Source organism: Carettochelys insculpta, chromosome 3 (assembly GCF_033958435.1).
Source record: "Carettochelys insculpta isolate YL-2023 chromosome 3, ASM3395843v1, whole genome shotgun sequence".
NCBI classification, from domain to species: Eukaryota; Metazoa; Chordata; order Testudines; family Carettochelyidae; genus Carettochelys; species Carettochelys insculpta.
In genome coordinates, this window is record NC_134139.1 from 9,002,919 (window position 1) to 9,018,432 (window position 15,514).

The 15,514-nt window shown below is 39.5% G+C and overlaps 1 protein-coding gene across 1 annotated transcript in view; it reads right to left on the bottom strand.

The window, feature by feature from the left end:
- The window catches only part of TRMT6 (tRNA methyltransferase 6 non-catalytic subunit), a 33,719-nt gene that overhangs the window by 6,875 nt on the left and 11,330 nt on the right, over positions 1-15,514 (bottom strand). Inside the window, exons 2-10 of the mRNA XM_074989336.1 lie at positions 14,191-14,318; positions 13,678-13,787; positions 10,196-10,287; positions 10,027-10,110; positions 7,924-8,048; positions 5,451-5,815; positions 4,991-5,076; positions 2,397-2,499; positions 2,128-2,214 (exon numbers count right to left, since the gene is read on the bottom strand). Of these exons, the coding sequence (XP_074845437.1) occupies positions 2,128-2,214; positions 2,397-2,499; positions 4,991-5,076; positions 5,451-5,815; positions 7,924-8,048; positions 10,027-10,110; positions 10,196-10,287; positions 13,678-13,787; positions 14,191-14,318 (1,180 nt within the window). The remainder of the gene's footprint in view (positions 1-2,127; positions 2,215-2,396; positions 2,500-4,990; positions 5,077-5,450; positions 5,816-7,923; positions 8,049-10,026; positions 10,111-10,195; positions 10,288-13,677; positions 13,788-14,190; positions 14,319-15,514) is intronic.

The following is a 15,514-nucleotide window of genomic DNA, read 5'->3' on the forward strand; positions in this document are numbered from 1 at the left end:
GCCAGGGTGACTCCTGTGGGGGCAGGGGAGGTTTGAAGATTTGTCATGAAGTTATAAATTCATACATCCAGGTACATAAAGCAAAAAATTACTGAATGCATCAGATTCCTCGGTGTTCCCAATCACTGGACCTCTCCAAAAAATTATCCAAGAGCTTCACTGGTCAAACATTCCATATTACTTACATTGCAAACACAACATCAGCCTGTTGCTAGTTTCCAATTCTATCATTTCCATCCCCAGTGAAATACCAGAATGGTAAGAAGCTTCAAGAAGGATTTTATTTTTACCAAATAAAACTAATTTGTGTGTGAAATATCTTCATTATCAGATATTATATTTCTACTTTCATAGTCTAAATCATCTCTAGACTCCCTCAAACCAACACACAGAAATTCCTCATTGACTGCAGCTAACCTATGTATAGACAGAGTCAATAAAATGCAGGATTCTCCTTAGCAGATGAACAATCTGCTTATAAATCAAAGAGATGTTTGTGCTGATTTAAGACTAAGAAGAGCCTCAGGGTTGTACTCAACCCACCCCCATTTTTGCAATAGGAAGAAAAAGAAGAAGCCAAGATGGATGCTTCTCTTGTTTAGCCCCATTTTTCACCATTTGGGTACAGAGATATGAGTCTTCTTGATCGTTTAATTTAGGGAGATATGTCATGTACAACAGTACTCAAAATGCTGACTTCTGACATTATTGTAGATATGCTGGATTGGAAGGGATTTGAAAAGGTATCCTAAGTCCAGTCCTCCATGTTGCAGCAGTACCAGGCATATGCAGATCATCCCTCTCAGGTATTTATCTAATTGGTTATTAAAAAGCTCTAATGACCTGGATTCCACAACCTCCCTTGGTAACCTATTCTCATATTTAAGTACAGGTTGAGTTTCTCTATTCTGGCAACATCTGTGGTCTGGCATGATTTTAGATAGCTGGATGTCCGCTTACCATGGGCGTGGCAACTTCGAAGTGCCGGCTTGCGTCTAGCTGCGGCTAACCCGCCAGCACTTCAAAGTGCTTGGGCAACTCCTAAGTCCCTTTACTCTTCAAAATTTTGAGGAGTAAAGGGACTTTGAAATTCCAGCAGGTGAGCCATGGCTAGACGTGAGCCAGCACTTCGAAGTTTAACTCTTCAACGTTGCCGCGGGGGCGAATTTGCTTAATGAAGTGCTGCATATGCGCAGCAGCACTTCATTAATAAACTCCCAACAACCTATTTACCATCCTCCCTTTGAAGTAGGGAGGTCGTGTAGACAAGCCCCGTGTCTTAAATACAACACTCCTCTTAATACATCCCAGAATGCCTTTTGCCTTTTTTTGAAAGGGCATCATACGACAGACTGATATTCAGTGTGTGATCCATTAGAATCCCTAGTTAGTTATTCTCCATTTTTTAGTTTTGCACTTGATTTTTCCATTTTAAATGAGGACATTGCACTTGTCTTTATTGAATTCTGTTTCTCTTAGACCAATTCTCCAATTTATCAAGACTGTTTTGAATTCTAAACAAAATCAAAGTGATTGCAATCTCTCCCAGCCTGATGTCATCCAGAAATTTTATAACCTTCCTTTCCATTCCTTTATGCAAGTCATTAATGTAAATATTGATAGTACAGAAGCCAGGAGAGACCCCTGTGAGACTCCAAGGCCATGTCTGCACTAGCCAAAAACTTCGAAATGGCCATGCAAATGGCCATTTCGAAGTTCACTAATGAAGCGCTGAAATACATATTCAGCACTTCATTAGCATGCGGGCGGCCGTGGCACTTCAAAATTGACGCGGCTCCTTTTCGAAAGTCTTTTTACTTAGCATGAAGACACAAGCAAAATAGGCATTAAACACATCATCCTCTTTGCTAGCATCTATTTTTAGTTCTCCTCTGCTGTGAAGTGGACCTACATTTTCCTTGGTCCTTCTCTTACTTTTAATGTACTTACAGAACATCATCTTCTTCCCTTCATGACCCTTGCTATTTATATTATCCTCCTAACACTGCAGGAATCAGGCATAAAGAGAAGAGTCTGGATAAAACTACTAATTCCTGAGAAGTTGAGCGTTCAGTACTTTTTACAAGACTGCATTTCCCTGACACAGGCACTCCCTGCAGCTCTTACCTGATAATTTCGTAGCCAGGTTTCAGAGAGTTTAAGATTAATAACACCACCTCTTTCTCTCAGCTTTGTGTAACATTCTAATAATGGCTGGAAGAAAACAAAAAAACCAAACCAAAACAAATTAACTAAACTTGTCTCAAACTTAAGATACAACAGTATAAATACACACACACACACACACACACACACACACACACACACACACACACACACACACACGAGAGAGAGAGAGAGAGAGAGAGAGAGAGAGAGAGAGAGATTTGATTTACCTCTTTGTATTGGCAATACACGACAAAAGGCCTAGATGGAGCAACAAATTCCAATAAAGAAAGTAACAAAGGAGTTGGATGGAACCTGCTGGCTACAATTAAGCTGTAATACAAAATTTTAAAAGTTAGTTTTCTGCTTCCCAAAAGGGCAAAAGACTTGTTAAAAAACCATCAATCAATGTCTTACTTTGCTAAGCATATAAAATACACTTTCAATTACTATTATCAGTTCTCTAGAAATGTATTTCCAGTTTATTAATATTTTATAGACATTAAGGTCATTGGTTTTAATATACAGTAAGGTCTCAGAGTACCTGAGGATTCCATTCCATTCCATGCACCCTTGTGTAAACCCGGATTTCGCGCAAGTTGGGGTCTGGCTTTTTCCCGAGCAGAACACATGCTCTGCAGCTGGGGAAGCAGCAGAAAGGTAAGTTCTGGGGTGGAGGGACAGTTGGGGAGAGTTAAGCCTGGCGGTGGGTTGGGGCTGTGGGAGGTGGGCAGGGGTGGGGGCTAAGCCTGTGGGTTGGGTTAGGGCTGCAGGGGGGTGAGAGGTGGAGTTGAGAGCGGGTGGTGAGCTGGGCGAGGGGGGCAGGGAGTTGAGCCAGAACCAGAGCCGTGCCTGGGTGGTGAGCTGGCAGGGGCAGTTGCACCAGAGCCACGTGGGTAGGTGGGCAGGCAGCTTGTGAGCCATCGGGGGGGGGGGGGGGGCAAGTGTCGCACCGGAGTTGTGAAGGGCGGAGAGTGGGGTGGGCAGGCAGGCAGCTTGTGAGCTGGCCGTGGGTTGGGGGTCACACCAGAGCCATGGGGGGCGGGGTGGGGCTTGTGAGCTGGCAGGAGGGTTGCGCCGGCAGGGGCGGCTTGAACCAGAGCTGCTTGTAGGTGGTTTAAGCAGGGCTGGGGAAGGGGGTGAGGGTCAGACGTGTAAGAGCAGGGTCACTGAGTTCGCATACCCCGAGACCTTACTGTACTCTTTGTTAAGCAGCTGTTTAGTTTCATTTAATTAATAATTTTAAAACGCTAGATTTTTGTATTTTTTCACTGAATTCAAGTTTAAACCCAAATGTAGCCTGACATAAATCCATATATACAATTGTCATCAAGTAAATAAGAAATGTGTCATTCACCATTCTGTAACATGTTAAAAAATTAAGACTCTGAATAAAGCTATGTTAAGCTGTATAACCACGTAAATAACCAAGTAGAGATACAATGTAGCTTCCTGGTTATAAAAAAAAAGTACCACAAAATTTAAAGTAAAGGCTATACTTGGTTGCAAATCAACATATTTTAATGCTTATATTAATTAATGAGAAAGTTTATTTTCCTAAAGAAAGGTTCAATGTGTACAAAGCATACCAAGATTAAACTTATGTCAATCAAGGTTTAATGCTTGCTGATTTAAATCAATCCACTGCTGTGTCAGTCCAGTAACCCCTTGATTTAATGGACCAATATGGGGGGGAGGGTTGTCTGTTGTCCCCCAAGGTCCTTGATATGAGGTTTACTACCCCCACACCAGGCTCCTCCATCTCCAGTCCTCCTACACGCCAAAACAAAAATATCCTTGACTTTCCAGAGCTGGGGCTGGAGGAGAGGCTGTTTCGCCATGTGCGGCTGGAGGAGCCTCCACTGCACTGGAGTGGCCACACAGCTGTAGTAAGTCCTTTAGCTTTTTTTTTTGGGGGGGGAGGGAGAAGTGGGGTGTTGGGCTTTTACAAACCCCAGCAGACTTTGGGAGCAATGGGGTTGTCCTTTGTCCCCAAAGTCCACTAAATTGGGGTCCATATTTGAGGCTTTACTGTAATCTTTAAAATAAAGTTTATGTAACAAGAGCATCACAACAATTTACCTCCCAATAACTCCAGTTATGTAAAGAACTAAAATGCTTCTTTTCTTTCATTGGTATTATTCAATATGGACAAAAGTGTTCTAAGTTTGCTCATGTTATTGCAGTCTTTTTATCATATGCCTTGCATGTTGATTAGTAACAGAGAGAAAGCCATGCATATGAAGAAGTTTCTATGCCTGCTGTGCCTGTCTGTTCATCCAAAAACAGCTCTACACTAGGAGATAAAATTCATTTTAGATACACAAATCCAGCTATGAGAACTGTGTAGCTGCAGACAACATATCTAAAATGGATTTTTTGCTGCTATCCCCACAGTGGGAAGTCAATAAGAGAAACTCTCCCATCGAATTTATAGTATCCAAACACTACCTTAAAGTTCCAATTCATTACCACCTTGTTCTTCAGTAAAGACAACAGTACTGGAGATAGAATTTAGGTAATCTAACAGGAGGAACAGACAATTTTGATGCCCCATGCCCAGATCACTAAAAATGAGGCCAAAATAGGGGGAAAAGGGAAGTGATCACTACTACATTCCAGCATATAAGCCCTTTTGCTCTGCAGACAAGCTTACACAGGACAAGGACTTCCTTTCAGATGCAAAGACTGTGAATTCTCTTTGAAAGCCATTCAGTGCAGAAATTAACTAAGCATGGCTTTAAAACAGAAGATACCCACGTCTTATCTAGTAGAATTTGGAGTCCTGTGCTGATACTATGACTTGCTGCTACAAAAAACTCACCCATCAGCATTTCTCTCTTCCAACAGAGCAGCAGTTTCCACCAATTTTCTCCTCCTTTCTTGTTGTTTTCTTTGTTTTTCCCTAATCTTTGCATACAAGAACAGAAACAACACTAAGTGACACTGATAAAGTAGATAGTTCATACAAACATAAAAGCTGTTTTACTTTGTGCAGCTCCATTGTCTTGAATTTACAAAATAACTCAACACTCTGAAGCTCAGAGATACAAAAAGACTATTTTGGTGGTCCTGATTCAGGGGCACACAGGATTTAAATCAAGAAATAATATTGTACAACATTTTTCCCTTTCTTTCCTTTTTCACAGTTACCGGACAGTTTTAGAACTGCACTTCGCGGACTATTGTAAGCTTCTCTAACATTCTGATTCATTTTCTCCAGATTACAATATAGTCTCACTACGCACAGTGATTTCCAGGAAAAGCTAATAAAGATATCTTACATTTTCTTTACTTCCCCTTTCTTTGTTCTCTTTATATTCTGCATCTTCAGCAGCAAGGTCCATTGTTTCCTGGTCTTCTGTTTCAATGCCCTCCATAACTGCTTCACTACTGGATTCCTCTTCTGTTTCCTGTATCAAAGTTGTCTTCTCCTTGACTGACCCATTGCTTTCTTCCTCCACTGGAACATTACACTCAGTCTCTGAAGTTAAAGTCTCAGAAGAAAATGTTCCAGATACAAGACTGTCCACTTTGCTCAGAGGGAACTCATAAAGAGTTTTGAAAAAAGATTCTGGAAATCCAAAACAACTCGTGGCTGCTCTGACAGGTCCTCCTCCTGGGTACATTTGAATAATAGATCCATAACCTTTGAATACAAATAAATAAAAGCAAATGTATAGGCAATCAGAGATAGATCTTGAGCTCCTTGAATACATTAGAGTCTATCACAATGCTATTGAGAACATCACCAGTGCAGGTCTGGGTTCAAATAGGAATTTAGAAATAGAAAAATAAGCTACTTAATATTAATGTAATCTACGTAAAATTTACTGCATACGCAGCTGTGGCACCCAGGAAAGATGTGGACTGCCTTGCTGAACGGTTAGTAAGTCACAATTCAGAAGGCAAAATGTATCCCTTTTGTAGGCAATATGTACTTGTTAAGCAAGCCTTTAAGGTTAGCTGTATTCTATCATGGTATTCAATCAGTTTGCAGCAGTAACTCATGCTAATGAAACTGACATTATAAAAATGTTTCGAACTATTAAAGGAAGCATGCAATTTTTATTTGGCTACTTTTTTGTTTGTTTATTTCAAATGGTTTGGATAACCTGACTAATTTAAATGAGGTTCAAAAACGCAGTGAGAGATACAGGCTCTTCAGTATCAAAATTAATGATAAACAATTGATAAATGTCTGTGGTAGAATAATTCATTGAAAATTACCACCTCCTCATTTCCTCTGCTTCAGAGAGAAAATCTACATACCTGAAACTTACTGGGCAGGGCTAGGGCTGCAGAATTATCACGGTAGGACAAGAGTCATGGATAGCATGATTCCCATTTGTCTGTGATCTTTTTCCATAGCCAAGAATCACCCGGCATAGTGGTGCCACCTGGTAGGGCAAGCCCTGCCTCCCCGCTGGCCCCATGTCCCTGCTTCAGGTGTTGCAACTTAGCATTTGGGGCAATAGCACTATGCCAATTTGGCATCCTGGACCCTCTGTCATGATGAGAGGGACTAAAGCCTGAACTGCACTGTAACCCTGCATACTAGGTCCCAACCCTCAGAGCAGGGCACTGAACTTAGCCCGATGGGACATGAGCCACAGGAGCTATCACAGGGCAAGCTCTCTCTCCAGGCCACCCACTTCACTGGGCTGGGGGCGCCGGGCAATTCTGCTCCATGTGGTTAGTTTACCCCATCCCCAAAGCACAAGGAGACATTTACTGTGGATACTCCCTGATTTTTTATTAAATTTAGTAGCCCATGAATTTGATAACATTTATGGGGACTAACACTTCACTTTACTGATAAGAAATGGGCAAGCTGAATTTTTTAAAGATCATACTTGACAGCACTTCCTCAGAAATAAATTTTGGAAATTATGAGGTTTTCTCCCTTGCTTCCCTGCTAATATTTATAAAGGTCTTTTTCAGTCTTGCAGGGTGGGGAAGGACAAAAACTTCCCCCCCACACTTGGGCCCACTGCTGCCCCTCAAATTTCAGATTTACTGCTGCTGCTATTGGTAACTTCCCTCTTGGAAGGACTGGGGAAGAGTCTGCAGATGGGATCACTAAGCCATTTTTGAAAGAGGTGCATGAGACAGGAACTGAAATGGACAATCAACACACTATCAAAATATACAAAATGCTGTAATAGAAGTAAACAAATTGAAAAGAACATATTTTTCTGTTTTTTCAGTTGCAGTAACCTCACGTATGACCTTTTCACAATTAAATGTGATTTTCAATTTGACTGTGTCCCACTAAATAGCACAGAAAGCACATACAAAACATTAAGCATTGTTTTAAACCAGGGTGAGTGAATACTGGCCTCCCAGCAGGATCTGGTCTGCTTGGGTTAGTCCCTGGTGGGCCCCCACTTCTGTATTTACCTGTATCGCCACAGGTTTGGCGCAATCACAGCTCTTGTTGGCTGTAGATCGCCGTTCATGGCCAACAGGAGTCGCAGGAAGTGGTGTAAACCAGGATACCACTTCCTGCTGCTTCCATTGGCTGAGAACAGTCATCTATGACCAACGACAGCTGTGACTGCCTGACACAGGCGGAGGTGCAGGTAAATATAGTGGCAGCCTGCCAGGGACTAACCCTGGCGGGCTGTTTTTTTATTGCCCACCCCTGTTTTAAACTAAAATGAAGTATTATAAAGAACTGTAAAATAAAACTTATTGCCTCAGTTTGAAACAAGCATTGGTTTCATTCACTGCTTGAACCACTGTACTACTTACCTCCCATTCGCTCCATTATGGCGCCCAGAACCAAGCCCGCACAAGTTTCCATCACAATCATTTTATTGCCAGCTCGGATATTTCCCAAAGTCAACATTTGAGCTAGAGTATCATATCGCAAATGGCTAGAAAAGAAATTTTTCTTTTACTTTCAATGCCAAATAGCTTTGTCTAGGCTTAAAAATGGGCATCAGTCCATAAAGCTGTCTCCAGCCAGAGGCAGGTTAGAAAGGAATTGTTCCGGAACTATACCAATGGCAATGAGGGTCGGCGTGTAGGAGTATACAGTGAAGTCTGTTAAGATGCACGGAGAACAAAGCCAACAGGCAAATAGAAGCAGTGCGGCATTTAGCATACAAAAGAATGCTTGGTGGTTGTACGAAAGGTAGGAGATGAAATGTTGAATGTAGTGACATACTGATCTAAACATGTACTCAATCACAATGCAAGGTCTTTCAAGTTATTATATAATTCCATGAAATACATTTCAAATCAGTTTTGTAAGGACATGAAGTGTCTTTAAAAGCCATTTTATTCCCAATAATGCATAATCTGGTAATTATTTTTATAATATTTTCAATTCTCTCTCTCTTTTGTGCAAGAATATCTAGATGCCCCCATCATTAATCAAGGCCCTATTGTGCTAGGTGTATACGGCTACGTCTACACACGAAGCCTACATCGAAGTAGCCTATTTTGATGTGGCGACATCGAAATAGGCTATTTCGATGAATAATGTCTACACGTCCTCCAGGGCTGGCAACGTCGATGTTCAACATCGACGTTGCGCAGCACCACATCGAAATAGGCGCTGCGAGGGAACGTCTACACGCCAAAGTAGCACACATCGAAATAAGGGTGCCAGGCACAGCTGCAGACAGGGTCACAGGGCGGACTCAACAGCAAGCCGCTCCCTTAAAGGGCCCCTCCCAGAAACAGTTGCACTAAACAACACAAGATCCACAGAGCCGACAACTGGTTGCAGACCCTGTGCATGCAGCATGGATCCCCAGCTGCGGCAGCGGCAGCCAGAAGCCCTGGGCTAAGGGCTGCTGCACACGGTGACCATAGAGCCCCGCAGGGGCTGGACAGAGAGCGTCTCTCAACCCCTCAGCTGATGGCCGCCATGGCAGACCCTGCTATTTCGATGTTGCGGGACGCGCAACGACTACACGGTCCCTACTTCGACGTTGAACGTCGAAGTAGGGCGCTATTCTCATCCCCTCATGGGGTTAGCGGCTTCGATGTCTCACCGCCTAACGTTGATGTTAACATCGAGATAGCACCCAACACGTGTAGCCGTGACGGGCGCTATTTCGAAGTTAGTGCCGCTTCTTCGAAGTAGCATGCACGTGTAGACACGGCTTACATGTAATAAGAAAGTTAGCTGGAACCTAAAAGAGCTTACAATGTGATGAGAGTTAACAGGTGGCTCAAGTAAATGAAGGAGAAAATGGAGGGGAAAAAATAATAAAATTTAAACAATCATGACTAACATAATAAGCAGCAGTCTCGTCAACAGTCTCAATATTTTATGGCTTCTTTATATGATTAAAAACAATGGAAAAAGTCCACGTTGGAAGGAAAATGCAAAACTATACTATACATTTGTAGGTAATTATTGCACTATAGATTTAAATTAAGTCAAATGTGGCTCTGTTTGCTTTCAAGCCCAAATGCATTTTTAAAATTTGGAAGGCTTCAATAAGGTAATACTTTTATTAAAAAAAAAAAAAAAATCATTTAAAAAACTATAAGAACTTTTCCCTTCTTTATTTCTGCTACATGGTTCCATATCTTGGCTCCTGACTCACGCAGGACACAACCGCACCAGAAAGCAGGAAGGAAAGGTCATCAAAATGTGCTCAGTAGAAACTGAGACGATTTATGTGATGAGTTAAAGAAGTATAACTGGTCTCTCACAGATGTTTTACTTTTCTTACCCAGTCCAATGGGATATTAGTTCATATCTGCTCCTTCAATTATTTTTCATTATTTAGAAGTTTTATCAGGAAAAATATGTACAAGTATCCTTAAAAAATATGTTTCCATTCATACGTTAAAAATGCATCACCACATTATAGTGAAAAAGGAGTAACTTACTTGATTTTCCCAGGTTCCCTTGCATAGTACATTGTTGAAAGAATGCGGGTAGATGGCTTTACAATTGTAATAACTGCCTCATATCTGTAAGTAAAAGCAGAGTACCATTTATAAAAGCTCAACAAGCTCAAGTACCACTAAACCTCCTAGTTTTGTAAACATAACTTACTTTTTCTTCTTCTTCTTTATGTACTTATCTTGGGCAAATTCTGTTTTGTCTCGAAATGTTGTACTGTTCTCTATTAATTGTTGAACTATTTCCTGGAGAAAGAGATATTAAAATGTATTTTATTTCATCCAGTTATTCCCCATTTATTTCATTAACAATATACATTTTAAAGAGAAGTGTGAACATAAGAAATATTTCTCACTCACTAAAGATTTATGTGCACAGTTGCCACTAATACCAGTGTAAATTTGCAAGGTAAATTCCTGCTTATTACTGGCACAAAAGTACTGTCAACAATACTATGCAATTGCTAGTGGAAATTTAAAAGACATACAGCACAAATGTAAAGACACTGTTTCAAGAAACAGTGCTAACTCAAAAATTATACTGTGGAAATGATGCTCTTTGGGACAGGCAAAATGAAGCAGTGATCCTGAAAGCTGCTACTCCACTAAAAATATGTCAATCTATTATTGTTAACAGTAACATCCAAGGTCACTGTAATGGAAATAGGAAAAAGAGTCAGTTTGTTTACTTTAGGCAAGGGATAACAGTGTATATTGTCAAAATTTCCTAGTTTTTCCTGTAGACTCAGTTTCCTCTGCATGACTCCCATGCAAAGTAATAGTGAAAAATATTTTTAAAATAGGAAAATATAAAACTTAAAAAAAAAAAAAAAAAATCAAATCACACAAATCAGCATGGTATCCCAGGGCATGGATAATATTTGAGACTACTTTCAGCCCACTATTTTTAAAAAAACAACAACTAGATTTCAAATTAATCGTGTCCCTTCAATGTATTTTGGAGGATGAGAGTGGCAGGAGAAAGATTAATTTAGGGATTTTGGGCAATTTGTTTTTAAAACATTGTCTGAAGTGACAACAGAACCACATTCTAGTTTCCAGTAACATGCACACATGCCATTCATAGCTATATAAAGAAACTGGTGGAAGCCTGCTACCTGAAGATAAACATCTAGACATAAACACTACAGAAAAAAATAGTTGAATGGGAAAAGCCTGTGCTAACAGTGAAAAATGCAATAGAGACCAATTTCTATCACTAAATCTGTAATTCTGTAAAACATGAGTAGATTTCTTCTTCCAGAGTATCAGACCATCTGTGCCACTCTACCATCAGCCAAACGTATAATAAAGCAGTTGTACTTTCATAAGAACTCTGCTCTGTATTGGGCATCTAAATTAAGTGGCCAGTTTTTTCCAGTAGTACTCATGAGCTTTCACTGAGAACACTGCCATATAGACAGCAAAATAAAGTGTCAATTCACAGGGAGCTGAGTTCTTCTGAAAAATTGAGTCCCAACTGCGATTGCTGATCAGTGTTCAAGATCTGGTACTCTCAGAGAACAATCTTTTTTCATCTCTAATTTAGGAGACTCTGCGAAAACTTGACAAAAGGAAATGCAGCTCACAAAGATTAATACATTTTCTACCACTTCAACTGCAGTTTCATGAAGGAACACCACCTATCAAGGCTAATACCACAAAGTAAAAAAGTCTATAGCTAGACTTCAGAAATCAGTTACTCCAACCAGGTTATTTGAATAAACTATATTAACAATATAGCACACATGGTACAGAGAAACTGATGATACAAAAAAAGCAATTATACACAATGTGTCTTTTATCACTGGTGAAAGTTAACAGAAGTTATTAAAGCTCTCAAGTTGATTAATGCATTCCTTTGGAACTGATGCATATCAACAGTTGCACAACAGAAAAAACAACTGTTCAGTCCTTATCTATTATGAGGCAAGCAAACAAGCAACACAAGAACTATTCTGAATAACTGTAAACAGGAATCAAAACAAAAAGCAGTCAAGTAGCACTTAAAACAAAAAGCAGTCAAGTAGCACTTTAAAGTGCTACTTGACTGCTTTTTGTTTTGATAGTGTATAGACTAGCACGGCTTCCTCTCTGTTACTATGTAAACAGGAATGTACAATTGGACTTTGTACCAGGAGAACATAATAGATCTCCCCAACACTACTAGAAAGGAAACATTGGAAATTCGAAAGTTTTTTTGTAAACAAAGAGGAGGTCTACACTGCAATTAAACTCCCATGGCTCCTTCTGTCAACTGACTCAGGCTCCCAGGGCTGTTTAATTGCAGTGTAGATGTTAGGGTTTGGGCTGCAGCCCTACATGGATGGTTACAGACCAAGAACATAAGAACAGCCATACTGGGTTAGACCAAAGGTCCATCCAACCCAGCGTCTGGTCTGCTGACAGTGGGCAATGCCAGGTGCTCCAGAGGGAGTGAACCAAACAGGTAGCAATCCCTCTCCTGCCATCCATCTCCAGCTTCAGACAAACACAGACTAGGGGCACCAGTCCTTACTCATCCCAGCTAACAGCTATTAATGGATTTAACCTCCATGAATTTATCTAGCTCTTTTTCAAAACCCAGTTATAGTCCTAGCCTTCACAGCCTCCTCTGGCAAGAAGCTCCACAGGTTGACTGTACACTGTGTGAACAAGAATTTCCTTTTATTTGTTTTATACCTGCTGCCCATTAATTCCATTTGGTGTCCCCTAGTTCTTATATTATGGGAACAAGTAAATAAGTTTTCCCTGTTCACTTTTTCCATACCACTCACAATTTTATATACCTCTATCATATCTCCCCCCAGTCTCCTCTTTTCTAAGATGAAAAGTCCTAGTCTCTAATCTCGCAAGATTTCAGACCAAGCCCAAATATCTACCCCATAACTAAAAACCCCCATGAATCTAAGTCAGCTGACATGGCCCAACTGCAAGTGTTTAATTACAGTGCAGACATATCCAAAATGTATATGGGAGAGGTTATTTATTAAATACTTTTACTTCCCTTCATCTGTTGCTAACAGAGTATAGAATCTGGTATTCCCTTCTTCAAGAAAGGGAAATTAACATCTTGATAATGTTTAATTTTAACATTTAAATACACAAATGCATACAGAAATAAATTTATCAGTGAAGTCTGCTTTCTCGGTATGATCTGTAAGTATGTGGTACCATATTAACATTTATATTCCTAAATCTTTCTTGGATCTCTGATCATTATATATCATTGGGTGATCTTTAATATATATCTGTACTAAGAAAATATTGTCTAACTTTATTTAAATGAAGTTAAAAACTGAATGAAAATAGTGTGCACATTATATGTTAACTTCAGTGTTCTAAGTGTCCTCCATTTCTTTTAACGTTATGACAATTCTGAATGTCAAAAGCTCACAAGTTATTTTCCTCTCTACATGTACGACTGTCAACTTAAACGAAAGACTTCCAGAAAATGCTGTCCTTGTAAAAATACATTGAGAAAGTATGTAGGAAGGAAAAGTGGCAGACAGAATGCCATAAAGAACAAGTATGGAGTTCTATGTTTCTACTAAAATCTAAAACACTGTCCCAATTCATAAACTCAAATACAACTATCAAGTTAGCACAGAAATGACACCAAAGTCTTAATGTTACCTGTCCTTTAATACCCTTGTCCTTCAAAGCCTTTATGTCATCATGAGTCAGTTTTTGAGACCTTCCATCGTCAACTATGTTACGATTATCTGTACCTGCTTCTTTTGTTTCTAAAGAAAAAGGATATAGATTTGTAAAATACTCTAGCTCTAAATATTTATTACTGCAGAAATGTATGGTTTTAATTTAACAGAAAGCAGACCTCCAAGGACACAATCCACACATAAAATGGTTTTATATAGTTTCCTATACAATCAGCTAAACATATTACATCAAATAAAGCAGGTATTCACCCATGTTAAAGATCATGTGTCTCACACTAATATTAAAAACCTCTTTCTTCACAAAACTATTGTAACATGAACATGGCAGGAATGCACCTTGTGGCAAACAAAATACGGCTGCTGAGAGTTCACAACATTTTTAATAGAAAAATAATCTTTCTGTTCTCAGCAAGGAAGCCAATTACTTGGCACCAGTCTTTTCCAGGCACAAGTCAATTCTGTCCAATACCTGTGGTTGACTCTTCCATCTTTTTCTTTGGCTGAAGGCTCCCACCACTAGACACCTCAAATGTTGTTCCATAGATATGTCCGATGGCATTATCCAGATAGAACCACTGCTTTTCAAAAATAACTTTTCTGAAAGAATTTTTAAAACTAAATTAATAAAAACCAAACGTTTCTGTATCAATTTACCCAAGAGACTAGGAGATGTGTTAAAACCTAACTACAATTAAACATACTGTAGTAAAATTCAAGTTAAAATATAATGACCTATACCTGTAGTAAATAAGTGCGTGTTATACCACTATCCACACTTCAATACTAGCATGAAACTGACCAGGAGTGCAGCTAGATTAAACAATTGAAGAAATTGAGATTAAGTATTATTAAAGAACTGACTGGCAATGTAACACATTAGGATACAGGCAGTCCTTGACTTTACAACATTTGACTTATGTACAGCACACAACATTTCTGAAGTGACACGCTGATTCAGCTTAGGACAACTGATTCGACTTTACGAAGCTCGGTCTCGCAATGGAGTGGACTGCAGTTCTGAGTTACGACTATTTGACTTACAATGCAAGTTTCAGAAATCAAGTATGTCTGTCTGCATAGTAATGGGAGGTGTTGAATTAGATACTAGAATAAGAATTGGGTCAAAATTGTCAGTGTGAAAATGTAGGAATACAGCCCAAATAGGGTAAATTTGAGGCCTGTCACTCAAAGGAAAGATGAGTGGAGACAATCCATAAATCTGGATGAGTCTCTTCAAAAGGATTTTAGCAATGATTTGGAGAGAAGGTCTAAGAAATAGATAACACATCAAAAGACTAGTTTTCCCAAACACACACCCAATTAAGTGTTAATCATCATCTTCCTATAGGCAAAATGATATTAAGCGAAGCTTGCACTTTGGTTTATCCTTGGAGATTAAAAAACAAAAAAAAACAACAAACATCAAAAGCATTCCCTGAAGCCCTCCTCTTGAAAGCTGATCTGTGCAAATGGACCCCTAAGACAAACACAGCCTCACTAATTAATTTAGCAGTGTACCCACCTGTTTCAGTGTCACACACAAGTCAATATCCAGACTTGTCTCTTTCAATGCCAATGAAACTAAAAGTATGACCAAATTTTCATATATAGGGAAAGAAAAAGATAAATTCATTGATATTCTCATTCTCCTTCACTTGGAATTTGTAATTCACATAGATTTAAGTTTGCAATGATTACTGTATTTCCAAATGCAATCAAATATTTGAATTAACCATGAAAAAAAGCAATAAAAATATTCTGCCCAAATACAAGATCTACTTGTGTATTGATCT